The sequence below is a fragment of the Aythya marila genome (genome assembly GCF_965140915.1).
Source record: "Aythya marila genome assembly, chromosome: 22".
In the NCBI taxonomy this organism is placed as follows: Eukaryota; Metazoa; Chordata; class Aves; order Anseriformes; family Anatidae; genus Aythya; species Aythya marila.
Window position 1 is genome coordinate 1,091,081 of NC_139063.1, and position 24,192 is coordinate 1,115,272.

A 24,192-nucleotide genomic window follows, 5' to 3' on the forward strand; every position below is an offset into this window, starting at 1 on the left:
CCCTGGTGCTGGGGAGCACAACGGGAGCGGGGCCGCTCGGCTGCCCCGGGGAAATGTCCCCGAGGGTGGGTGCTGTGTTTGCCACCGCGCTCCCCCCGCTGACGCAGCTCCCCCCCGGCACAGGCTGGGCTTCCTGCCCATGCCTCCGCAGAGCAGCCAGCAGGTACCTGCGGCTTCATGTCTGATCACAGAAGCCAAGACAATAGCTTTGTGGTTGCTCTGCTCTGAGCTGTTTCCAAAAACCCGGGGGCTGGTGGCGTGGCACAGCCTGGGCACGAGGCGTCCCCTGGGCTTTGTCCCCAGCCCGGCCAGCGCTGTGGCTCTCGGGGTGCTGAGGCCTTGGGTGATGCAGTGGGGGCAGCCAAAGCGGGGGCTGTGGGTGCGAGCGGTGTCACGCAGCCCACACGGGGTCCGGCACGGCAAAGCCAGCACCAAGCCTGCAGACACTGAGCACTGGGGAGGGGGCTGCAGAGGGGACAGGGGGGTCAAAACATCCTGGGCAGTGGGTGACAAAATCCCAGCCATTGCTGGCGCCACGCTGACAATACCCAGCTCACGGGACCCCGCTCCCCTTGAGCAAACATCTCCGTGTCCCTCCATGTCCCTCGGTGTCCCCTCGCCCACCCGGGGCTGGGGGCGCCCGGATCAGGGACCCCCCTCGCGCAGCCCAGCTGGGGCTGAGCAGGAAGCTTCGGGGTTTGTCACTAGCTCTTTGCGGTCGTGCGCGAGCTGTGAACCAGCTTCTCTAGAGTTTGCTCATGAGGCAGGAAACCAGGGCAGGCGGCGAGCAAGAGCGAGCAGCGGCGGCGGCAGGGAGCGCGCGCCCGCCTGCGGGGTCGTGGCTGCGCACCCGGCCGGTCACCGTGTGCCCGCTGCTGATGGGGAGGACGTGAGCGGGGTCGGGGTCTTCACTGCTGTTGCCCGGCCATGGGAGTCTGAGAGCTGCTCGTCCTCACCTCGCTGCCACCAGGTAACGGGGGCCGGGGAAGGGGTCTGCGCCCCTCAACGGGTGCCGGGATCCGCGGGGTGCCTGGGGCAGGGGGTGTTGTGCCTTCTGATGTGGCTCCGTGGAGGGGTGTTAATGGGGGATTGCCACTGTGGCACTGGGAGCACTGGTTGCCCAGGGGGTCGGGAGGTGACACGGGGAGCAGCCCCAGTGCTCCCCGTCCTGCTGGAGCCACCCAGGGGGGGTGACAGCGGCCGCCCCGCTGCCTGGTGCCCACCCGGGGTGCGAGCGCTGCCCCCTCGCAGTCCTGACCCCGAGCCCCCTTCTTCGGGGCAAAACGGGCGCCGTGTCCCCAACGCCAGGCCCTGTCCGCAGAGCTGTGGGAAGAGCAGCGGGTTAGTCCTGGCCCACCACAGCCCCGTTGAGGACGGTTTCAGGCCAAGATGTGTCTGTTTTTGGTGCTTTTTTGGTGCTGTTTCGGAGCAAACGCCTCCCTGCCCGCCGTGATGGCGCGTCAGGGCCGGCTCCCCAGGCTTGGCAAGGTGCGGGGCCGGTGTCCAGCTGGGTCACAGCAGATTTGGGGACACCCAGCTTGGGGACCAGCCCAGCCTCAGCCCTGCTGGCGCCCGCCCACGCTCGTGACCAAAGTGTCCAGCCCTGGCCAGACAGGCACATGCAGCAGGGCCGGTACAAGTAGGAGGAGGCCGGGGACTGCTCGTGTACCCCCGTGCACACGCAGCCACGCACCGGGGGGGGACACGGCGAGGCACGGGGTTAGGGGCACGGCCACCTCGCTCTCACGCAACCTTCGCAGCAGAAATTCGTTTGCACAGATGCAGGCGCAAAAACCTGACTTCAAACGCCCCGAGCCGCGGCGCAGCCCTCGCGCCGAGCAGGTGAAACGGTTGCTCGGTGGAAATTACGCTGTGGCTTGAGCACATAAGAAAAAAAAAAAAAAGCACAAAAAAACGACGATAGCAGCACCTCCCTCTGAACCCCAGCTTCTCGCAGAAAGGAAAAAACACCTCCTGGCACCGCTTCGGTAGACGGGCGTTTGAAGTGCTACGTGCAGGTTGGGAGCGTGGGGGCTTTTCTTCCACGGGGCCAGGCTCGGGCTCGGGTCCGGGTCCTGGCTTTGTCCCGGGGCATTGCCGGGGTCTTGCCCGTGCCCTGCAGGCCCCAGAGGCGGCCGAGGTGCTGTGAGAGAGCTCTCAAAGAGGCGGCAGCGGAAGCTGAAAGCACCAGGGCGGCTTCCAGGCCCTGGACATGGTGCGGGTGGGCTCGCTCGTCCACCTTCTCCTTGCCACAATCACTCCCGTCAGCCACCGTGGTGGTGGGCACCCCGAGGTGGCCCCGTGGGGACGGTGCTGATGTCCCCTGTGTCCCCCCAGGCATGGTAGGGGGGTGGCACTGCCCCTGTCCTGCTGCCCCCTCCGTGGGGAGGTGAGCGCAGGGTGCCCCCGGTCTCCAAACACGGGGCTGTGCCTCTCCTGGTGGCACCTGGCTCCGGTGGCACCCAGGGGACACCGAGCCCCCCAGGGACCTCTGCAGGGCCATTCCTTGTGTCCCCAGCGGCACAGAGTAGGTGCGTGCCCCTCGGAAGCCCCGTGCACAGCTGTAATGTTGCCCTCCCCAGCAGCACCCCAGGTTTAAGGGGGTGCCTGCGAAAACAGAGCTGTGCCTGCCAAAATAAAGCTGTGCCGTGAGTCCTGGTGGGGAAACCAAGGAGGAAAAAGTGACGGCAGCGCTGGTGGGCATCGTCCCCAAGCAGCTCTGGGCTCTGCCATCCCCGGGGACCCCCCCCTGCTGTACCACATGCCCAGAGGCCACAGCTCCCCCCCACCAAAAGCGGCCGCTAGTTCTTGGGCAGGGACCCCTGGGTGGCTCCCGGAGGAGGCTCCGAGAGCTCGGCGCCTGCAGAAACCACACGGGGCCCCCCGAAGCCCCCGAGCTCCCCGTCAGAGCCTGGGGAAATGGGTTTGGGGCCAGGCCTGGGAGGGGGCAGATCCCGGCGGCGTGGGTGCGGGGGATTCTGCAGAAGAGCTTTTTCCAGGGCCGTGGGCTGCCATTTCCACGTGACGCAGCGCCGGGCTCTGACGGATTTTGCAGGAAGGCAAAAGTGACACGAAGGAGGCCCCCTCGGCCCACGCAGGGCACCGGGGCTGGTGCTCGAGGTGGGGGCGTCTCGAGAGAAATCACCCTCTGTGCTCACCTAAGCCAGAAGAAAACAAAGCTAGGAGGAAACAGGGCTGGGGACAGAGCCGGGGGATGCCCTCGGGGCGCGCAGGAAGGGCCCGGTGATGTGGGTGGTGGGACGGATGGGAGCGGGGTTGGGGCGGGGGGGTGCAGAGGTGGAGATGGGGGTGCTGGGGGGGTGACGGCTGCGCTCACTGCCCCGTGCAGCCACCATGGGCTGCTGCTGCAGCTCGGACTACGACGACGACTGGATCGAGAACATCGACATCTGCGAGCACTGCAACTACCCCATCGACCCCGACAGCAAGCGCCAGGTGAGTGTGTGTGGGGGGGAGAGAGCAGCCAAAAAATCTCCCCATGAGTGATGTGGGGCTGTGGGGGGGTGGCACTGATGGGTCGCACTGTCCCTGCCCAGCAGCTGATCCGCAATGGCTCCGAGGTGCGCGATCCCCTGGTGTCCTACGAGGCCACGTCTCCGCCGTGCTCCCCCCTGCAGGGTAAGGGCTGGCCGTGGAGGGGTGGGGGGGGTGGCTGCGGGTGCCCCCATCACCGCCTCCACCCTGCCCCTGTTCCCCCAGACAAGCTGGTGGTGGCCCTGTACGACTACGAGCCCACCCACGACGGGGACCTGGGGCTGCAGAAGGGCGAGAAGCTGCGCGTCCTGGAAGAGTGAGCGAGCACCGAGGGGGTCCCCGCGTCCCCGTGTCCCTGTGTCCCCCCCCCAGTCGGTGCCCCGGTGCCACCGGTGGTCCCGGCAGCAGGGGGGGGACACTCAGGTGGCCGTGTCCTTGCAGGAGCGGGGAGTGGTGGAGGGCGCAGTCGCTCACCACGGGCCAGGAGGGTTTGATCCCCTACAACTTCGTGGCCATGGTGAACAGCCTGGAGCCCGAGCCGTGAGTAGGGGCTGGGGAGCACCCATGCGGGCACAGGGGAGAGATGCAAGGGGCTTCAGCACCCCCCAGCCCTCACCCTGCCCCCTGTCCCCAGGTGGTTCTTCAAAAACCTCAGCCGCAAGGACGCCGAGAGACAGCTCCTGGCCTCGGGCAACACGCACGGCTCCTTCCTCATCCGCGAGAGCGAGACCTCCAAAGGTACCGGTGCCACCGGCACCTCCTGCACCAGGAAGGGCTCCAGGAGTGCTGGGGGCCCGTGCCCACCCCGTGCCCCCCTCCCCAGGTTCCTACTCGCTGTCGGTGAGGGACTTTGACCAGAACCAGGGCGAGACGGTGAAGCACTACAAGATCCGCAACATGGACAACGGGGGGTACTACATCTCCCCCCGCGTCACCTTCAGCAGCCTGCACGAGCTGGTGGAGTATTACACACGTATGTGCCGGCCTGAGGGGTGGGGTGGGGTGGGGTGGGGTGGGATGGGATGGATGGGATGGGCACAATGGGATGGGATGGGATGGGATGGATGGGATGAATGGGGATGGTTTGGGGATGGGGAGGGGATGGGACAGGACACCCAGGCACCCTGTGCTCGCTGATGCTGGTGCTGCCTCCCCCCCCTGTGCCGCAGGCAGCTCGGACGGGCTGTGCACCCGCCTGGGCAAGCCGTGCCGGACCCAGAAGCCGCAGAAGCCGTGGTGGCAGGACGAGTGGGAGGTGCCGAGGGAGTCGCTGAAACTGGTGGAGAAGCTGGGAGCGGGGCAGTTTGGAGAAGTCTGGATGGGTGAGTCAGGGTGAAAGCGGGGCGCTTCCTCCTGCACCAGGGCTCTGCTGCGGGCGGCATCAGCACAGGCTCGGGGGGGGGAAGCCGGGGCCCCGCACGGCGCAGCCGGCACCTCCCCAGCTGTGGGACATCGGCTTTTCAAAGGGCTCTGGAAGAAGGGAGAAAACCAGCAGCGAAAGGAACCCCGGGGATAAACCAGAGCAGCCCAAACTTCCCCTTTCTCCCATCCGTGGCCACCCCGACCCCTGTGCTGCTCCCCACCAGGACGTGGCTGCAGGCGTTTGTGCACGGGGGCTGCGTGCACCTGGGGCTTGGCACCAGCACAGGAGCACCGTGCGTGGCTCTGCAGGGGGAGCAGGGCTCGGGGAGGCTGCTGAAGCCACGCTGGGGGCACCCGGGGCTCGGCGGCTGCGTGTGGCTTCCAGCGCCCTACGGCTGAGCAGCAAAAGCTCCTCCTGCTGTCCCGGTGCCGTGGTGGGGAGGGCACCAAGCGGGGTCCCTGCCCTCGCTCCCATGGGTGCTGCAGCACCCGAAAATCCCCTCTGGGTCTCTCTCAGGAGCTGGGTTGTGGCAGCGCTGCCTGGCTCCGCCAGCTGCCCTGCTGGGAGCCTCTCGGAGGGTTAAAAGCCCAGCACCAAGTTTCCTTTCCTCTCGGTGGCTAAAAGCCACACGTAAAAATCTCTGCCTGGTGGGTTCAAATGTGGCTACAGGCTTCTGCCCAGGAGGTGGCCAGAGCACACACAGGGCTGGGACCGTCCCCTGCTGCAAGAGTCTGGGGCCAGCCGGTCCCTCGCTGTCCCCAGTGCCCCTGGGACCAGGCTTCATCCAGCAGCCCGAACACCTTCCTTGTGTGCTTTTGGGTCGGGATGCCCTAAATTGACAGCCCTGCCTCCCCCGCCGGTCACGCTGTGCCCCTTTCTCTCCGCAGGCTTCTACAACGGCCACACCAAGGTGGCCATCAAGAACCTGAAGCAGGGCAGCATGTCGCCCAGCGCCTTCCTGGCGGAGGCCAACCTCATGAAGAACCTGCAGCACCCGCGGCTGGTGCGGCTGTACGCCGTGGTGACGAAGGAGCCCATCTACATCATCACCGAGTACATGGAGAAGGGTGAGGGTGCCAAGGGGTGCTGCCCGCCGCGGGGCTGGCACCCAGGGGGGCGGCTCGGGGCCGTGTGGGGTCGGGGTCCCTTCCTCTCCCACCGCCGTCCCCATCAGGGCAGGCACAGGAAACCCACCAGGGCACCACGTGTCGGTGCTGGCTTTTGTGTTTTGAGCTGTTCCGGGGGATTTTGAACCTGCACACCACAGCACTGTGCTGGCTGGGAGCTGGGGGACAAGGACCTTGCAGCAGCCTGGTCTCCTGCCCCCCTCCCGGGGGCTGTGAGCCCCCCAGCCCCACACCAGGCGTTGCACTGAAGGGGTTGGTGCCCTGGCAAAGCCTCTGCCACGATGGCAGCCGGTGGGAGGCTGAGACCTGTGCCTTCGTTGCAGGCAGCCTGGTGGATTTCCTCAAGACCTCGGAGGGAGTGAAGCTCAGCATCAACAAGCTGCTGGACATGGCTGCGCAGGTGAGGGGGCACGGAGCCACGGGGAGGGGGGGTCTGGTGGAGCTGTCCCACTCCTCCAATTAACGTGATGAATCCCTCCTGCAGATCGCTGAAGGCATGGCCTTCATCGAGGCCAAGAACTACATCCACCGCGACCTGCGGGCTGCCAACATCCTCGTGTCAGACACGCTGTGCTGCAAAATCGCCGATTTTGGGCTGGCTCGCCTCATCGAGGACAACGAGTACACAGCTCGCGAGGGTGCGCCCATCATGGCCCTACATGTTTCCCCTCTGGGGCTGCTGGAGGAAGAAACCCCGTCCTCCCCCGGGACCCGTGACACCCCATCCCCTCCCTCATCTCGCTCCCCAGAGCTGCAGGGGGCTGCCCAGAGCCCACAAGCCCACCCGGCCCCGCTTTCGGTGGGCTGCCAGCCCTATCTGCTGGCTGCTGCAGGAACAGGCGTGCTGCCCCGCTGCGGGGTCCCTGCTGGTGCGGGTGGGCAGCCGAGCATGGGGGGCCAGCCACCAAACCCACCCCATCAGCAGGTTAAACAGAGAGGGGGGCAAAGCTCGGCTGCAGCACTTTATTTTTTCCCCCCTCCCTTTTTATTTTATTTTATTTTATTTTATTTTATTTTATTTTATTTTATTTTATTTTATTTTATTTTATTTTATTTTATTTTATTTTATTTTATTTTATTTTATTTTATTTTATATTTTATTTTATTTTATTTTATTTTATTTTATTTTATTTTATTTTTATTTTTATTTTTATTTTTATTTTTTTTCAGGGGCTAAATTCCCCATTAAGTGGACGGCGCCGGAGGCGATTAATTACGGGACGTTCACCATCAAGTCGGACGTCTGGTCCTTTGGCATCCTACTGACTGAGATCGTCACCTACGGCCGGATCCCGTATCCAGGTCAGGATTTCCCGGCAGCAGCGTGGCGGACGGGCTCACACACACACACACACACACACACACACACACACACACACACACAAACGCATGCACACACGCAGGCGCACACGTGTGAGTGTGTGCATGCACTCCCGCACGCACACTCGCTCCGCCTGGCCCCGCTCCCTGCCAGCCCTCCATGGGTTCAACCTCTTCCCAGCGCACGTGGCCAGCCGGGCCCAAAATTCAGGGGGGATTTTGGGGTTTGGGGGGGGTAGAGGGAACGTTTCCCATGGGGTTTGCCAATTTAGGGGGTTTCCAGCAGCAAGGGGGTGACTTGAATTCGGTGCCACCCGCTCTGTCCTCGCAGGGATGACCAACCCCGAGGTGATCCAGAACCTGGAGCGCGGGTACCGCATGCCGCAGCCCGACAACTGCCCGCAGGAGCTGTACGAACTGATGATGCAGTGCTGGAAGGAGCGGCCCGAGGAGCGGCCCACCTTCGACTACATGAAGAGCGTGCTGGAGGACTTCTTCACCGCCACCGAGGGCCAGTACCAGCAGCAGCCCTGAGGGCCCCCGCAGCCCCGGGGGGGGCCCCGCTTTGGCCCCCTCATGCTGGGGGTCCCCACAGACTCTTTCTGCATCCCCCCATGGGTGCTGCTTGGACCTGGGGGGGCAGCGGCACAGACTTGGGGTGCTCCTGAAGGCACACATCGCCCCCCAAAAGGTGAAAGGCCCATGGGCTCCGAGGACATGCCACGTGCCACTGTGCCCACCCGGCTGTGTGCCACCGCTGCCGTCTGCACCGGTGGTGGCTGTGGGGTCCTGGGGACTGTGCGGGGACCCCCAAAGGGCTTCAGGACCGGGGAGCCCTTTGGGTCAGCTTCAGGGTCCTGGGAACTGTGTGGGACCCCAAAGGGCTTCAGGACTGGAAAGGTTTCAGGCCCTGGGGTGGCTTTGGGTCCCTGGGGACCATGTGGGGACCCCCAGAGGGCTTCATGACGGGGGATGCTTTGGGACAGGGGAGCCCCTGAGGTGGCTTTGGGGCCCTGGGGACCATGTGGGAACCCCCAAAGGGCTTCAGGACTGGAAAGGCTTCAGGCCCTGGGGTGGTTGTGGGGTCCTGGGGACCATACAGGGACCCCAAAAGGCTTCAGGGTTGGGGATCCCCTGGGGTGGCTGTAGGTCCCTGGGGACCGTGTGGGGACCCCCAAAGGGCTCAAGACCAGGGAGGCTTCAGGACCAGGGAGCCCTTGGGGTGGCTGTGGGGTCCCTGGGGACTGTGCGGGACCCCCCCAAGGGCTTCAGGACCGGGGATGCTTTGGGACAGGGAAGCCCCTGGGGTGGCTGTGGGTCCCTGGGGACCGTGTGGAGACCCCAAAAGGCTTCAGGACCGGGGGCACTTTGGGACCGGGGAGCCCCTGGGGACTGGGGACCCCCCGGTTCCCGGGGGGCAAGCAGCCGGGGGGCCCCGCAGCAGGGGCTCAGGGCTTCAGCCTCAGCCCCCCCCCGTCCCGCAGCGCCTGCCCCGGGCCATACAGGATTTTGGGGACCCCCCGCCAGCCCCACCGGGACCGGGGCCCTGGCGGTGCCCCCCCCACACCGGGGGTCCCTCACCGGGCCCCCCCCCCGCCTTCACGAATGGTTCCTCCCCACCTGCCTCCCCCCCTCCCCTCTCCACTCCCCCCCTCCCCTCTCCACTCCCCCCCTCCCCTCTCCACAATGGTTCCGCCCCCCCCGCCCACCCCACAGCCCCTTCCCCCCCTGTCCCCAGCGATGGTTCATCCCCCACACACCCCCCCTCTCACCCTAATGGTACATCCCATACACCCCCCCCCACATCGCTCCGCCTAGCCTGCTACCACTCGCCCCGCCCCTCCGCCGACGCGCCTCCCCATTGGCCGGCGGGCGGGAAGGGGGCGCATGCCTCGCGTTCCGATTGGCTCAGAGGCCGCGCGGGGGGGGGCGGGGCTACGGGGCCCGGCGGCGGGGCGGGTTGCGTTGCGCGGCGGCGGCGGCGGCGGCGGCGGCGGGGTCGGTGGCGGCGGCGGCAGGAAAATGGCGCTGACGCAGGGCACCAAGCGGAAAGTCTGCTACTACTACGACGGTGAGGGGCTGGGGGTAACGGGGGGGGCTCGGGGGGGGGCTGGGGGTAACGGGGGGGGCGTGGGGGTAACGGGGGGGGCGAGGGAGGGGGGTAATGGGGGGCTAAAGGGGGTAAAAGGGGGGTAAAGGGGGTTAAAAAGGGGGTGGGGGGGTGTGAGGGGGGGTTTTGGGGGGTAATGGGGGGGTTGAGGGGGGTGAAAAGGGGTTAAGGGGGGTTAAAGGGGGGTTAAAAGGGGTTAAGGGGGGTTAAAGGGGGGTTAAAAGGGGTTAAGGGGGGTAAAAGGGGGGTAAAAGTGGGTTAAAAGGGGGGTGGGGGGTGTGAGGGGGGATTTTGGGGGGTAATGGGGGGTTTTGGGGGTGATGGGGGGCGTAGGAAGGGTAGGGGGGCAGTGTAGGGGTTGGGGGCACTGAGGGGGGAGGTAGGAATTAGGGGGGGCACTGGGGGGGCTAGGAATTTGGGGGGGCACTAAGGGGGAACTAGGAAGGGTGAGGGGGGGCATTGGGGGGGCTAGGAATTTGGGGGGGGCACTAAGGGGGGCTAGGAATGGTATGGGGGGGCTCTGGGGGTACTAGGAATGGTGGGCGGGCAGGGGGCACTGAGGGGGGAGGGGTAGGAATGCGGGGGGCATTGGGGGGGGTTAGGAATAGTGGGGGGGCACCGAGGGGGGCTAGAAATGGTGATGGGGGTGTTGGGGGGGGCTAGGAATAGCGGGGGGGGCGCTGGGGGGGGCTAGGAATTAAGGGGGGGTATTGGGGGGGGCTAGGAATAGTGGAGGGGCAGCGAAGGGGGCTAGGAATGGTGCTGGGGGGGGCTAGGAAGGGGGATGGGGGCACTTGGGGGGGCCCAGGGCGCTGAGGGGGGTGGGTTAGGAAGGGTAGGGGGGTAATGGGGGGGGCTAGGAAGGGTGTAGGGGGCACTGGGGGGGGCGGGGGTACTGAGGGGGGTTAAGAATGGCGATGGGGGCACTGGGGGGGGGGGGGGGGTAGGATGGGTGTGGGGCACAGCAGGGCCAGGGGGTGTTGGGGGGGGGCATTGAGAAGGGCTGGGAGCAACAGGGAGGCGGGGGGGCAGCCCTGGGGGGAGCAGGAGGGAGAAGGAGAGCTGGGGAGGGGGCAGGAGGGGCTGGGGGAGCCCCCAAAAAGGGCTTGGGGGGCCCCGGGGGGGGCTGAGCCTCCATTAGGGGGGGCACAGAGGCTCTCTGGGAACTCCTGCTTGGGTCGGGGGCGGCCCCACTGAGCCGGGGCCAGCCCCACGGTGTATTTTTGGGGGGGTCCCAGCATCCTGGGGTATCATTCAGTCCCATCTCGGGCTGCAGGCTGGCGGATTTCTTTCTTCTCTCTTTTTCAAGGCTGGGGGGGGATGGTTTTGGGCTCTGTAACCCCCCCTCATTGGGACAGGGTCGTAACGGGGGGTGGGAGCTGCCTGCAGCCCCCGCTGGGTTCCTCAGGCACTTTCCCCACATCCTGCCCTTCATCCCGGGGTAAAAATCGTGGTAAACGGCCCACCTCGGGGCCCGTTTTCAGCCCTCCGGAGGCGGTGGGGGTGCTGCGGGGTCCCCCCCCCCCCGCCCGTAACGCGGAGGCTTTGGGTCTGCGAGGTCAAATAAAAACTTTTCACCGCTGTTTTTCCTTCCTAAGCGGACGTGCTTCGCCGGCGAGCAGCAGAGCGAGGGGTTTCGTGGGCCAGGCAGGCAAAAAAAAAGGGCTTCAATCGCTTCCCAGGAGCTGGGGGGGGGGCAGCCCCGGGGCGGGGGGGGGGTCTCTGGCTGTGCCCCCCGTGACAGCAAAACCAGCGGGGTGCCGGGGCTGTGAGCACTGCAGGGGCGCTCTCAGGAAGCACCAAAACCACCTCCAAACTTCCTCCTGCGCCCCGAGAGCGTTGTGGGGTCGCGGGGGAGCTGCTCAGGTCCTCAACGACCCCAGACCCTAAGAGGCACGGGGCGGGGATGCCCTGAGCGGGGGGTACCCCTGCACGGTGTCCCCGTGAAACGAGCGCTGCCCCCTCCTCGTTTACTCCCTGGGTTGGTTTTAGTGCTTTATTTCTGCTCTTTTACGAGGGGCTGGCAAACACCCGCAGCCCGTCCTGGGGTGAAGGTGTGCTTTTTCTTTGTCGGGGAAGGTGTAAACTGCACTTAGGGGAGGCCGGCTTGCTCGGGTGTCATGCAGGGAGCTTAGGGCTGGGCAATCTTGGCACAGTAACGCCCCAAAATGAGGTCCCTGAGCCATAAAACTCAGATGGGAGAAGGAAACTGCAGTGGGGATCAGCACCGAGCTGCTGGGAAGGGTCTGGGCACGGGGGGGAGGCTGGGAGAAAGCAGCTGGGGACCACGGGGGTCCTTCCTGGGGCCCCCGAGGTGCATGGGGGGTGTGTAAGGTTAGAACTGCCCTGGGGGTGACTCCTTTATTAGCAGGGACTCCCATCTTCTAGATGGGCTTTTGAGCATCCCTACCTAGTTCCCCAGAGCTCGATTTCACCCCATTTTGCTGTAATTTTGGGGTTTGGGATTTGGCGGTGACTCGTCACCCGGTTAAAACCCCTCGCTGCAGACCGAGAACGCCCGGTCTTGCTGCAGGACCCACAGAATGGTTTGGGGTCAGGCTTTGCGCCGTTCCCATCCCGCTGAGCAGCAGGCAGGGCCGTGCTGCGAGGAAGTGGCAGTTTGCTGAGCGCTGAGGCCGGTGACGAAATAGCTCCCAGCTGAGTCACAGCCGGGCTGGGCTGGGTCTCCTGCTCCCTAAAGTGACTGCGAGCTGTAAAACTACGTGCACAACCCGCTCTGATTTCCCAATAAACCAGTGCTGGTGAGGTGCTGCTGCTGCTCGTGCCATCCCCTGCTCCTGGCAGCCCTCGGGCTCTGCGTCCCGTAGCCAAATGGCAAAATGCAACAGTTAAATTTTGTGAAAAAAATCGTGAAAATAAACCTCGTGGGAGAGGAGGGGGAACACAGCGGTGCCTGCTGAGAGAGCAGCGTGAGCTCAGCTTTATGAGGCAGGGGAATATCGGGGTGGGGAGGTGACCTGGGGTAAACCCACAGATGGGTGACGGCCCCGTGGCTTCACTCTGGTCGTGTCTGGAGGAATTTGTGTTTTTCCCCGCTGTAACAAACTCCCTTCTGTCCCCAGGTGATGTTGGAAACTATTATTATGGCCAGGGGCATCCGATGAAGCCCCACAGGATCCGGATGACCCACAACCTGCTGCTGAACTACGGCCTCTACAGGAAGATGGAGATCTATGTAAGTGAGGAGAAATGTGTATGGGAGATGGTAGTTCAATCGTCAGCTCTTAGTTTAATGAAAGAAAAACTTCAATGGTTGTACTGATGCATTTCTCCTTTCTTCCGTTCCCATTTCACGGAGATGCTCTGTGCATCAGATAAGCTTTGGAGACTGGAAAATTGGTTTTCTCTCTGTAACTTCAATATTTTCTTTGTCTAGATGTGTAATGTGTTCCACTCTGTGGTAATGGCATCCTTGCCTTTGAGAATAAGTTCCTCTTGTCTATTGCTGCTGGTTTGGTTGTTGTTTTTTTTCTTTCCCTGGGAGTAAATCTGAGACTGGAAACGGGCTTTAGGGGAGAGACGTGTTTCCAAACAAGCCTTTGCTCTTCTTTGTCCTTGCAGCGCCCTCACAAGGCAAACGCAGAAGAAATGACCAAGTACCACAGCGACGACTACATCAAGTTCCTGAGGTCTATCCGCCCCGATAACATGTCTGAGTACAGCAAGCAGATGCAGAGATGTAAGCTGCGGGCGTAGTGCTGTAGTGCTGCCAGTGCTAAGTTTGTGCACCTGGGATTCCTGGGCGAGCTTTAGCAGGTGGCGATAAGCAGAGCAGGAGGAACCCTTGGAGGCTGTCTTCCTGCTGACTTGGTTTTTTATTTACCTGGTAAATCCAGCGTTTTAAAAATGGGTTTCTCTCTCCAGCCAATCTGCCAAAAGAGTTGAGGAGAACCCTTTAGCCTGGTGGTCTTTTTTGATCTTATGTTTTAATGGAAATTCTTCTAAGTTACCTTCCTGGCTCAGAGATGACCGAACTACTCTATTTATGAGCTACATGGATTTTATGATCGTTTAACTTTAACCAAAGGTCTCGGGGTGGGAAAGGGTTATTTATTTATTTATTTATTTTAAAAAAAGCTCATCAATCATGTCCAAAACCTGCAGTTTGAGATGCACAATGGTACCTGTCCACTTTGTGTTAGAATGTTTTTTTGTTTTTTTCCTTGAGATATTCTCCATTCTCTTCCAACCTCTACAGTCCACAAAAGCACTGAAAACCTCTTGGCCACTTTAACGTTACAGAAACCTTTTTTGGGTTTATGTGCAGCTCTGAGCTGAAGTCCTTTGGCAATGACTGTCTAGGTTTCTAGCTAGTAAGGACAGATGGGGAAGGCTTGGGGTTCATTTAAAGTGTTTTGATGATGCACACTGCGTTCCTCGAGAGCAGAAAAAAAGCCCATGGGATTCATTTATGTGAAGTGTAATTTCCAAATTAAACGAAATACGGGTCTAAGGTCTGAAGTAGGGACACTTGGAAATCTGCTATGAGCTGAAATACTCACGGCTGAAATAGATATTTAGGCATGAGCGTGTGAGAGACATGACTAATATATACTGAAAGACTTCCTACAGTAAATAATATGCCTTAATATACCAAAGTACATATTTACACAGTGAACTGTTTACCCCTGGAGCTGATATGGCTCATAAACACCCACTCTGCTCTCTGGTAGTCCACATTTTCTGTGCTGTATTTCCACAGAACTATATTTACCTGAAGGAGGCAAAATAAGAAAATTAATCGTAAACACGCATAGGACAGGTCTTTTCTTCAACAAGGCCTGTAAAATGCAAGCCTCTGCCTAGCTAAAGGGCTAGCACGGGAGGCTCAGAAGGGATTAGTGGTACAGGAGACAAGGTCAGTGCTCCTCGGTACGGTGACAGGTCTCTGTAGCCTGCTTTAGCTTTCCTTTCAGGAAAGGGTAAGGGCTGGGATGTCCACAAGGATGTTTCCACGTCCGTACTGGACTCTGTCTCGGATACAAAGATCCTCACCCACCCACTGTAAGGAGGAAAGAGCATCTGCACCTCTTGTCTTGCTTTATGCCTCTAGCCAAGCGATTGACCCCAGTTATTAATATCCCTCCCTCCCTCCCTGGTAGTCCTGGCAGCTTCTAATGGGAAGCCTCCCTGGCTTCTGCCATACAGCAGCTCCTCCTGTCTTTGCCAGCAGAGCAGAGGAAAACCCTCAGACACTGTCAGTGCTGCCCACAAAGTTCTGAGGGGCAGTGAAGGTAATGAACGGTTTCTAATTTAATTTTGCTAATGCCGTGTTGCCTGTCCAAGGAGTTGAGAAGACTGCGCCGCAGCCTAAAAAGCAAAGCGTTTAATTTGCTGTAATGGGAAGCATGCAGAAACTGATGACTTGAATTCTCCTCGCTTCACAGGAAAAGCTTCTTTGAGTTAATTATTCAAACTCTGCTCTTTGCTATGCCCTGCTGAAACAATTGGGAAGGGAGAACAATTACTTCCTTTGAGTGTCGTGATGGGCATTGTCCTTTTCAGAGGTCTGTGTCCTGCACGGAGACCATTCAGTTCCCTTATCACATTGTCTAAAGACTGCGTACTGTTGAATTTCTAATGCTGAGATCTGCAGCTTCTGCCTTTCCCATTAAGCAGAGAAAAGAAAACATTTTGGAGAGATTGCTACAAAAATACAGATTTTTTTTTTTGCTTGTGAAAGCAAACCTTGCAAAATCTCCCTTGGATCCAAGCCTGCTGTTACTGCTTTGATTTATGATGGTGAGGGCTGCTGGCTATTTGCAGGGGCTGTGCTGACCAGCACGCCCTGCCAGAGCAGAGCCAAATCCCGTAAATGTGCTGCTGTGACAAGGGGCACGGGGGTTTCTGCTAGGGACGTGTCCTGGTGTTGCACAGCTCTGCTCCATAGCATCTCCCTGCTGCTCACTCTTTCGAGGTTCTGCATCTCTTCGTGGTGCGCCCCAGCAGATGGCGTGCCTCTCTCAGCAGAGCTCCTGGCACTGGTTTTCCTGTGCTCCTACCACATGCACAAGGGTCAGGAGCACCTTCCCGGCAGCAGCAACCTTTTTGCCTCATCAGGCAACCTCAGGCTGATTGTTTTTGTGTACAATGATTCCTTTGTAGTTATTTTTTCTGTTGATTAAAATGCTTATCTGGTTAGTTTTTAAAATCGGATCGGTAGCATAAGCTTTAGCATTTATCTGTGGCTTTGTCTTACTCATTCTTGTGTATTCTTTTCAAGTCAATGTTGGGGAGGACTGCCCCGTGTTCGATGGGTTGTTTGAGTTTTGTCAGCTCTCTGCTGGAGGCTCCGTTGGTAAGCTTGCAACTCATCTGTTCTTTTCTTCTCCTGAGCAGATGTATGTAATCCTTGTAGGTGGTGGTGGGGAAGCCCTGGGACTCTTTCTGAGTTCTTTAATAATTAGACCCAGATTTCTTGTCATGTTACAATTCAAGCCTTGCACGCTGGCAGATCCCTTTGTGTTTGTGGTGCATAGCTTCACGAGTTGGGGTTACTGCAGTGACTGGATGAAGGAGCCTGTGAGTGATAGAACAACATGTGATAGACAAAACCCCAGCTGCAACATATTTAATTTAAAAAAAATCGATGTGAGCTTTACAGGAAAAAAAAGTTGTAAAAATATTGCTCTGAGTAGGTGTAGCCTGGAAAGCAGAAAGGGGTTACTTAAAGCCACTGGCTCGGGGCCTGAGGCAAGAGGGAATCGAAAGCTGGAACATTTAAAATGCTTTCTCTGTTTTCAAATACTTTGTTGCAGAAAGTCTTGGTATTACCAAACCGTGTTGCTGTGCAAAGGCCTTAAAGCTTGGTGGCCGCTACTCCCGCGGTGACATCTAGAAATCTTTGTTTCCTGGAACAGGGCTCAGCAGCGCGTCCCAGGACTGACTGCAGTGTGCTCTGCGGTCCCAAGGTTGCACGTTCCACAGAATGTAGCATGTGTTTCCATCCTTGGAGACTTGCAAAATTGCAGAAAGTTTGGGAAGGAGCTGGGGGAAGAGAACTTCCTTTGTCTGAATGCATATTCGGCGACTGACCCAAGCATATATGGGATAAAACCGTTTGTTAAATCTCGTGCCTGTGGCCCTGAGAAATCTCCTCTTGTCTTCAATTGTGCCCCAAGCTAGATGCTGCGGGATTGTTTGTGCACATTTTGTGCTCTGAGGCATAAATGGGAAGCTGTTAAAAGTGTGAGCAGGTACAGGAGTGGCTGCGTTGCTCTTCCCTTGTCTCTCTTAGCTTATTGAGCCAGCCACCGTTCAAACCCTTGGTTTAGGCTTGTGCTCAAAAGCACAGAGGAAGAACGAGGTGGTGACAAGGGACCTGTGCTTTACCCCTCTGTCCCTGCCATGGGTACTCTGCCCTCGTGCTAACGGTTTGTAATCCTTCTCCCAACAGCCAGTGCTGTGAAGCTGAACAAGCAGCAGACAGACATCGCTGTGAATTGGGCAGGGGGCCTTCACCACGCTAAGAAGTCGGAGGCTTCTGGCTTCTGCTACGTCAACGATATTGTCCTAGCCATCTTGGAGCTCCTCAAGTAGGTGGATTCCTTACCGCTCTTTGAGTCCTTACCACTCCTTGTCGCTTTTTTTAGCTGTGTATTTCAGGGAGGTCTTAGTGAGCTACCTCTTTGGGATGTGGTGCCCTCTCTGCAGAAGGGCTGTGTCCCGTTGTGGCTCTGTGCGGGAAGCAGAAGGCTTGGAGCATTGTGTGGTTGCTCTTAGGCCCTCCTCCTTCCCCTGAGAGAAAGGGGGCACAGCTGTAAGATGTGTCTGCTGGTTAGCACCCTGACAGCTTTTGGCTCAAGGCAAAGCTCAGTGGGAGGCTTGGACGTAAAAACGCAGAGTCCATTGGCTGAATCTGAATAAACTGAGTCAAGTCTGCCTTCAGAGATCAGCTGCAGCAGTCAAAGCCACTTTGTTTTCCTTGGTGATTCTGTTCCACTGCTGACTGAGGCACGTGCCCATTCTCCACACTTCTTGTGCCCGTAGACACCAGAGCGACAGCTGCTTGGAGCTGTACAGCCTCAGGATCAGCACCGAGCTCTTTGCCCTCTGCCCACGTACTCTGCTGGGGAGGGCTCTTCCTGCTCTGAAGAAACACAGCATTTTGACTCCTTTCTGATCCTAGGTATCACCAGAGAGTGCTGTACATTGACATTGATATTCACCATGGGGATGGCGTGGAGGAAGCCTTCTATACCACAGACCGTGTGATGACCGTGTCCTTCCATAAGTACGGAGAATACTTCCCAGGAACAGGGGACCTACGGGTGAGAACGAAGGCTTAGCAGAAAACTCTTGAAATTCCTAACTAAAATCACTGCTCTCCTGGGTTTTCCTGCTTTAAATAATGCTCTCAAAGTAGCGTCCTTTTAGTGAAAGCAAAGGTGTATACGTGAGGCAGCTGGCTTGGCTCTTGGAGTGGGTGCTTTGGTCCTGTGTAGCCATAAAATCACGGCTGTGATATTGGTCATTTAGCAGCCTTCTGGTGGAATTATGCTCAGAGAAGTGACTCTGAAGATGGGGTCTGGGTCACCTGCAGCTTCTTCTAAGCTCAGTTTGGTCCCACAAGCTTTTTGTGGAAGTTTATCAGGGAGTGCCTTTGTGTGTGTTGGTGCATCTTGCTGGTGTTTCTTCCTCTGAGTCAGTTCTGTGCGTTAAGGAATCGCATGGTGGTCACGGTGGCACTCTTTCAAGTCAGGTACAGATGTGGTATCAGGTTGGAAGTAGAATTTTGACCACCAGTTTTACAGCTGTGGAAGAGAGTGGCTGTTGCCAGTGGAGTGGGAAGCTGTGTGCTCAGAACAACATGAAGGTGACAGTGGTAGATTCTTGTTCCCTGAGCAGAGGGCCAAATGCACCCACGTACACTAAATACCTGCTGGTGGGGTCAACTGGCTCTTGCCTTCTGATGGACAATATTTGTGTTGTAGGTGATTCTCTGGTGACCTTATGGTCTCTCCTCTCTTTAACAGGACATTGGTGCAGGCAAAGGCAAGTACTATGCTGTCAACTACCCCCTTCGTGATGGAATCGATGATGAGTCCTATGAGGCGATATTCAAGCCGGTGAGTGGCTTTGCTGGGTGATTCTTTGTGCATCATACTCTGTCGTTGGGTACTCATGGAGCCATTCTTTGGGGAGACTCAGGCTGCTGTTATGAGATTCTTCGGGGGCTGTATTTCTCCCTAACAATTGCAGCCTGTCATCGGTAAGCTTTTCGTTGCAAGAGCCCCAGTGTTACCAGTACAGGGGAGCCAACAGCTGTGGGAACACTAGGGATGTCTTCTTGTTGCTTGCTGACGTGGACATTACTGTGTTGTTGTGACACTGTCCTGTGGAGAAAGCGTAACAATGGTTTTTTTGTTTAGGTGATATCTAAAGTGATGGAGACGTTCCAGCCTAGCGCAGTTGTCTTGCAGTGTGGGTCGGATTCTCTGTCAGGAGACAGGCTGGGTTGTTTTAATCTGACCATCAAAGGTAAGAGTACAGTGCCTCCATCAAAATACCAAGGCCTGGTCTGTGATCCTGAGAGGCCAGAACTGTATTGTACAGTGCCTGTGTTAAACTGGCACAAATGATCGGTTTTCACTGAGAAGTTTGTCCTTTATGTCATGAAGCTATGGCCTTTTTTCCCCACTGCCTTTGCTTCAGGTCATGCCAAGTGTGTGGAGTTTGTAAAAAGTTTTAATTTGCCTATGCTGATGCTGGGAGGAGGTGGCTATACGATCCGCAACGTGGCTAGATGCTGGACCTACGAAACTGCTGTGGCTTTGGACACTGAAATCCCAAACGGTAATAATTCTCCCCTGCAGTGTTTGAGGCAAGACAAAGGGACAATGACTATCTGGTAACAGAGCTCAGGGACACAATGTTGCTGCAGGAGAGGCAGGAACCCTAAGATGTTTCTTTAGCTCTTGATTATTACCATGGAAGAGCTTTTTAATTCTCTGATTTTCAGTAGCTGTTGCTTACGTTACATTTCTGTAGGTCTCTCCTCCATTAAAAGGTACCCAGCAGGTTTGTTGTTGTACTGAAATGAGATGACCTTCAACTGAAAACTTTTGTGTGCGCTGAGCGTGTTTAACTGCCAAGTAAGCTTAGGCTCTTGTTGCTAAGCTATCTGCTTTGATCTGAGTTTGGGCTATGAAAGCGTCAGCTCCTACCCCTAGGAAAATGCAGTTGTGCTCTTATGTAGCACTGAAGCCCACTGTGTATGAGGTATTTCATTACTGGTCCATTGTTAATTTGGGCTTTTGTTCTATTTTAACTTGCCTGCAGAACTTCCATATAACGACTATTTTGAGTACTTTGGACCAGACTTTAAGCTGCACATCAGTCCCTCCAACATGACTAACCAGAATACCAACGAGTATCTCGAGAAGATCAAGTAAGTGTTTGCTCCTCTTCACAAGACTGACACCTTCTTCTGGGGGCTTCAGAGCCGTAGGTGGCTTCTTGCTGACGGAGGTATTCCTTTTCTGGCCGGCTCTAGGCAACGTCTCTTTGAGAATCTGCGCATGCTGCCTCATGCCCCTGGTGTCCAGATGCAGCCAATTCCCGAAGATGCTGTTCAGGAAGACAGTGGAGATGAAGAGGAAGAAGATCCTGAGAAACGCATTTCAAGTAGGCAGTTGCCTCTGGCATAGCTGCATTGCCTTGCTGGGAAGTGTACAGCTCTGGGCCTCAGGGTGCCAAAGCTGAACGGGATCAGTTAGCTGGAGAACTGTGCAGGCACTAAACTGAATTACCTTACAAAGACAGGAGGATACGTGATTTAGATTTATTTTAATTCTGGAGTCGTTCAGTTTGAATCTGTTTCCAGTGTTCTGATTGATTTTGTAATGAAGCAATGAGGCTGAGTACTGCGGGGCTGGTAGATTTCTTCTCCCTGGGAGAAATGTCTCCCTGGGAGACAATTTCCATAAAGAAAGAACTTAGGCCTTAATGTGAGAATTTAAACAGTTCCTGTGATGTAGGTGCAATGACAGTCTCCCAGAAAGTATTCTATCAGGTTTGATCCCAGAAGTTGCCTGCCTCAGTGAAAATGCTAGTTTTTATCCAGATTGGCTGATGGCCTTTAGATCTGGCAGTCAGATTTTCTCAGTGTGAAGTTGGTTAACCTGCTTATGCTGTCAAGTCTAGACATCACGCTGTATCTAATCCAAGCTCTACATGTGATCTTAGATCTTAAGCAGGAGCAGTCAGAAGTGATCAGTTAAAAGAGACGGCAGGTAGAAAGATGAAGTGCTTTTGCTGTGGCCTAATTGTGACTTAGGTAGATTTATCAGTTCTTTCCCACGTGTGTAGATGCACTTGGAGAAGTTAGTGCTCGGTGTCTTCTGACTTTTAACTCTGCTGAAACAACCTCTTCTCCCCTTCACGTTCTCAGTCCGCAATTCTGATAAGAGAATATCGTGTGATGAAGAATTCTCTGACTCTGAAGATGAAGGGGAAGGAGGGCGCAAAAACGTTGCCAACTTTAAGAAAGCGAAGCGTGTGAAAACAGAAGAGGAAAAGGAGGAAGAGGAAAAGAAAGGTAAGATTGGAAGCCCTTCCAGCTGCATGGAACTTTGCCTGGTGTGTGCTTTCCTACTGTTCTACCATGTCTTTTTTTTTTTTCTTTCTCATTTTCAGAGGAAAAAGAAGAGGAAAAAGCAAAAGAGGAAAAACCAGAACCCAAAGGGTGAGCCCCGTGTCTCTTGGCTTGGCAATTAACTGGCTGCCTTTGTACTTCCTTGTGCATTCCCCCGATGGGTTATTGTGTAACTTGTGGGGTTGGAAGGGAGATGTGGTAGCTGGGATGGCTTTGTCATGGGGAGAAGTTTGCATAGGTAGAACAGCACACCTGATAAAGCACTGTGAAAGCCCTCAAAGAAAAGGGCTCAAAAATACTGTGTATTCAATACATTACTAGTTTTAGGGGGAGATTGACATCAGAGTATGATAAGTGTTTTTAGGATGGGCTATCTAAGCAGCCTTTTTAAGGCTGCAGCTCTAGCTTGGGTACAGCCTGAGGTACTTGTTTAAACCAAATTCTTCCCTATTTCCTTCCACAGGGTGAAGGAAGAGACAAAATCTACCTAAGATGGCTGCAGCTGGACAGTCCCTGTCAGTGCATAGTTATCATAGGTTAGCTTCTCCGGTTGCCTCCCATTCCACAGGATTTATATTTTATATATGTTTCTGTATATATTTCTATATAAATATATAAATGACTTGAGAACTGTAAATTATTCCTTGCTGCACTCCTCTGGGAGCAGATAGGGAGGATTCTGCGGAGTAGAGAGACCTGCACTGCCCAGGATTGGTGACTGGGAAGTTTCACTCTTGCCTTCCACTGCCTCCTTAGTGTGTCTTTTAAAAAATCACTTCCTTTCTTTACTCTCCTCTGAAGTAACCGCCCTTGGAAAAGAATAATTTAAGTAGAAGTAGTATCTGCATTTCAGGTTAGGTGGAAAGATGGCCATGAAACTTTTTTCTTTTTTTCTTTTTTCTTTTTTTTTTTTTTTTTTTTTTTGATGGGAGATATGAATTCCCAAACGAAGCCTGTGAGAGAAGACTGACTATTCCTTTGGTCTTCAGTCTGATTCCACCATGGCAAGTAACTGCAAGCTGGTGCCGCTTCTCAGGGTCAAATAGTGCAGTTCTTGAATAGAGTTGGCTACCTCCCTGCAGCAAACTTGTGGAAAGAGATGAAGCAGCTTAAAAGCAGATCTGAAAATTGCTTGAGTGAATCTGCCCAAGAGCCCTGCAGGTGCAGATCTGGAAAATGCAAAACGAAAATCACCCTAATGTGGTGGTTAACATTTTCCAAGATCTTGCAGATCCAGTTAGTGTGGCAGCATTATGCATCTTGAGTAAGAGAAGGGGTGAAGTTTTTATACATTTTTTTCTATACTTATGCCCCTCTTTGCAGGGGGGAAGTGAGTTACTGCCCGTCTGGCCGCCTGCTTCGCTTTTCCAGCTTGTTCTGCCCTCAGCTACGTGTGCTGTAATTTGCTTTCTCTGTCCTGATCTGTGTCCTAACTGAAACCACGGCAGAAATTCCCAAGTCGTGTAAAGACCAGACAAACCGAGCCCAGCTGAAGCGTCTTGTCGACATGTGTCGCTCACTGAAAAACTTCTCTGAAGTGAAGCATACAAATGTTTTCAGGTTGAACCTCTCCTCTCTTTGCTCTCAAGGCCAGTAAATAGGGAGAACTTTTTATCAGCAGTCTGAGCTGTTATCTGTACAAGGGAACAGCAGATGGGGCTCTGTACATTTTTATAACTACTCCTCTTCCTACTCCCACACATTATCTCACACCCAAAGGTCTTTTGTGATCAGAACTGGCCTTTCTCTTGCATCTCGTTTTGTACAGCTGATCGGTAGATGAGCTTTCTGTGAAATGCTTTGCTGAGCTCCAACTTTGCAGAAGTTTTGCAGGCAGTTTTGACTCGCTGCTCTCCTTTCTCAGGGGGATTCCTCTGTCCATAAGAGGATCTGTACCTCCCACGGAGTGCTGCTGATGGTTTCAACTCTAATAATGCTGCTAACTTAACACAGGTTATTTTTAAAATGTTTTATTTTTTTAAATACTTTTTTTCCCTTTTCCACCGTAAGTTTTTTAGTCTCTTGGAATCTGAGTGATGTCTCACTCCCGCTCTTCAGTGTTTGTATGTGAAGCGAGAGAGATCAGTGTATCTTTGTGTCTGGGGGGGGAAATATATTGTGGTTTTTTAAAGATGCTTTTATTTTGAATTTTGAGAACCTTTGTAATAAAACTGGTACATTTCTATGGTTGGCCTGAGTTTGTACTGCTTTGTGCTGAGAGGAAACACTTGGATAGAATGGGAGGGTGGTTGGTTTTCAGAGTCACTACTGGAAAATGTTGCGGTGGCTTTATGGTGATCATAGTGTAGTGTAGATCCCTACAACAAAAAAAATGACAGTGGCTTTGAAAAGAAATGTAAGGCATGATTATTTTTCCCCCTCTTTCGGGGCTTTTGGGGAGATGCCTAGGTATATTGGTTCAAATGCATCTACTGAAGCCTGTAGCATTGTATACAGAACATGCTCCATGCTGCATGTAAAAGAATGCTTCAGTTCCTTTGGTAGATGTTGAAATTTCCTTGACTTTTTTGTTCCCCTGCATTTGATAAAATAGCCTTGAAATTCTCATGGACCCCTTCTCTCCAGAAAAGGTAAGTTGAAATGCTGTACATTTTGTGTGCTCACACCTCTTCTACTGAGGATCGTGGGGGCAGTTCTTGTCCTCCTGAAATTGCAGCCAGGTTCTCCTCCAGCAGCACTGCTGATGCTGATTGGGGTTGCAGCTTGGTGGTACAGTGCTTCATGCACTGACTCTTGCTCTGAAAGCAATGTTAGTCTGGAAAGGGAAAAATAGGTTACAGGAAGGGAGTATATTATATATTTTTTTGCATGAGCTTAAATGGTTTTAATGTGGTATTCGATTGAAAAAAATAAAATTAGGAGCAGGTTAATTTTGCACTGAGTGCTGATCACAGCTGAAATGCACATGGAAGGTTCCCAAGCCCAATCCGTTCTTTAGGTAGTTAAAGAAAAGCTTTGAGTGGCTCAGCTGCCTTTCAGTGCTGTAACAATACTCCGGGAAACTTAGCTATCCTTCTCCCCCCAGCACACAATTAAAATCCTCTTCTCCTCGAACAAAAACAAGCGTACAATTCCAGTCACCCCTGCTATCTCATGCATGCCAATGTGCGACTGCGGCCTCCCTCCCTCCCTCCCAGCC

General features: G+C 55.5%; 2 protein-coding genes across 4 annotated transcripts; both read left to right on the plus strand.

Moving 5' to 3' along the window:
• The first annotated feature begins 622 nt into the window (after window positions 1–622).
• LCK (LCK proto-oncogene, Src family tyrosine kinase) lies at window positions 623–8,261 on the plus strand. Of its 3 annotated transcripts, none has more exons than XM_082777672.1 (13): window positions 628–970; window positions 3,350–3,456; window positions 3,558–3,639; window positions 3,721–3,811; window positions 3,937–4,035; window positions 4,130–4,233; window positions 4,319–4,468; window positions 4,665–4,817; window positions 5,746–5,925; window positions 6,309–6,385; window positions 6,470–6,623; window positions 7,156–7,287; window positions 7,637–8,257. In XM_082777672.1, the coding sequence occupies exons 2-13, from the start codon at window positions 3,355–3,357 to the stop codon at window positions 7,837–7,839; spliced, it is 1,527 nt and encodes a 508-aa protein (XP_082633798.1). In that variant the 5' UTR covers window positions 628–970; window positions 3,350–3,354; the 3' UTR covers window positions 7,840–8,257. The 3 variants fall into 3 exon arrangements, with proteins under 3 accessions (XP_082633797.1, XP_082633798.1, XP_082633799.1); XM_082777673.1 differs by having other exon boundaries at window positions 707–970; window positions 3,561–3,639; XM_082777671.1 differs by having other exon boundaries at window positions 623–970; window positions 3,558–3,811; window positions 7,637–8,261.
• Window positions 8,262–9,069: 808 nt separating this feature from the next.
• Window positions 9,070–23,219, plus strand: HDAC1 (histone deacetylase 1). Its single transcript, XM_082777566.1, has 14 exons — window positions 9,070–9,376; window positions 12,499–12,611; window positions 12,998–13,115; window positions 15,660–15,734; window positions 16,833–16,971; window positions 17,565–17,706; window positions 18,412–18,504; window positions 18,808–18,916; window positions 19,091–19,231; window positions 19,718–19,826; window positions 19,932–20,062; window positions 20,829–20,975; window positions 21,074–21,122; window positions 21,496–23,219. Exons 1-14 carry the CDS (start codon window positions 9,193–9,195, stop codon window positions 21,521–21,523), a joined length of 1,578 nt encoding a protein of 525 aa, XP_082633692.1. The 5' UTR covers window positions 9,070–9,192; the 3' UTR covers window positions 21,524–23,219.
• Window positions 23,220–24,192: the final 973 nt, after the last annotated feature.

Excerpts from the sequence above, each read along its gene's own strand:
- HDAC1 (XM_082777566.1), top strand. The coding sequence starts at position 9,193 with ATGCCTCGCGTTCCGATTGGCTCAGAGGCCGCGCGGGGGGGGGCGGGG. Across the intron at positions 12,612-12,997 it reads ACAGGAAGATGGAGATCTAT|CGCCCTCACAAGGCAAACGC; the intron begins GTAAGTGAGGAG and ends TTGTCCTTGCAG. Across the intron at positions 15,735-16,832 it reads CTCTGCTGGAGGCTCCGTTG|CCAGTGCTGTGAAGCTGAAC; the intron begins GTAAGCTTGCAA and ends TTCTCCCAACAG.
- LCK (XM_082777671.1), top strand. The coding sequence starts at position 3,355 with ATGGGCTGCTGCTGCAGCTCGGACTACGACGACGACTGGATCGAGAAC. Across the intron at positions 4,234-4,318 it reads CGAGAGCGAGACCTCCAAAG|GTTCCTACTCGCTGTCGGTG; the intron begins GTACCGGTGCCA and ends CCCCCTCCCCAG. Across the intron at positions 6,386-6,469 it reads TGCTGGACATGGCTGCGCAG|ATCGCTGAAGGCATGGCCTT; the intron begins GTGAGGGGGCAC and ends TCCCTCCTGCAG.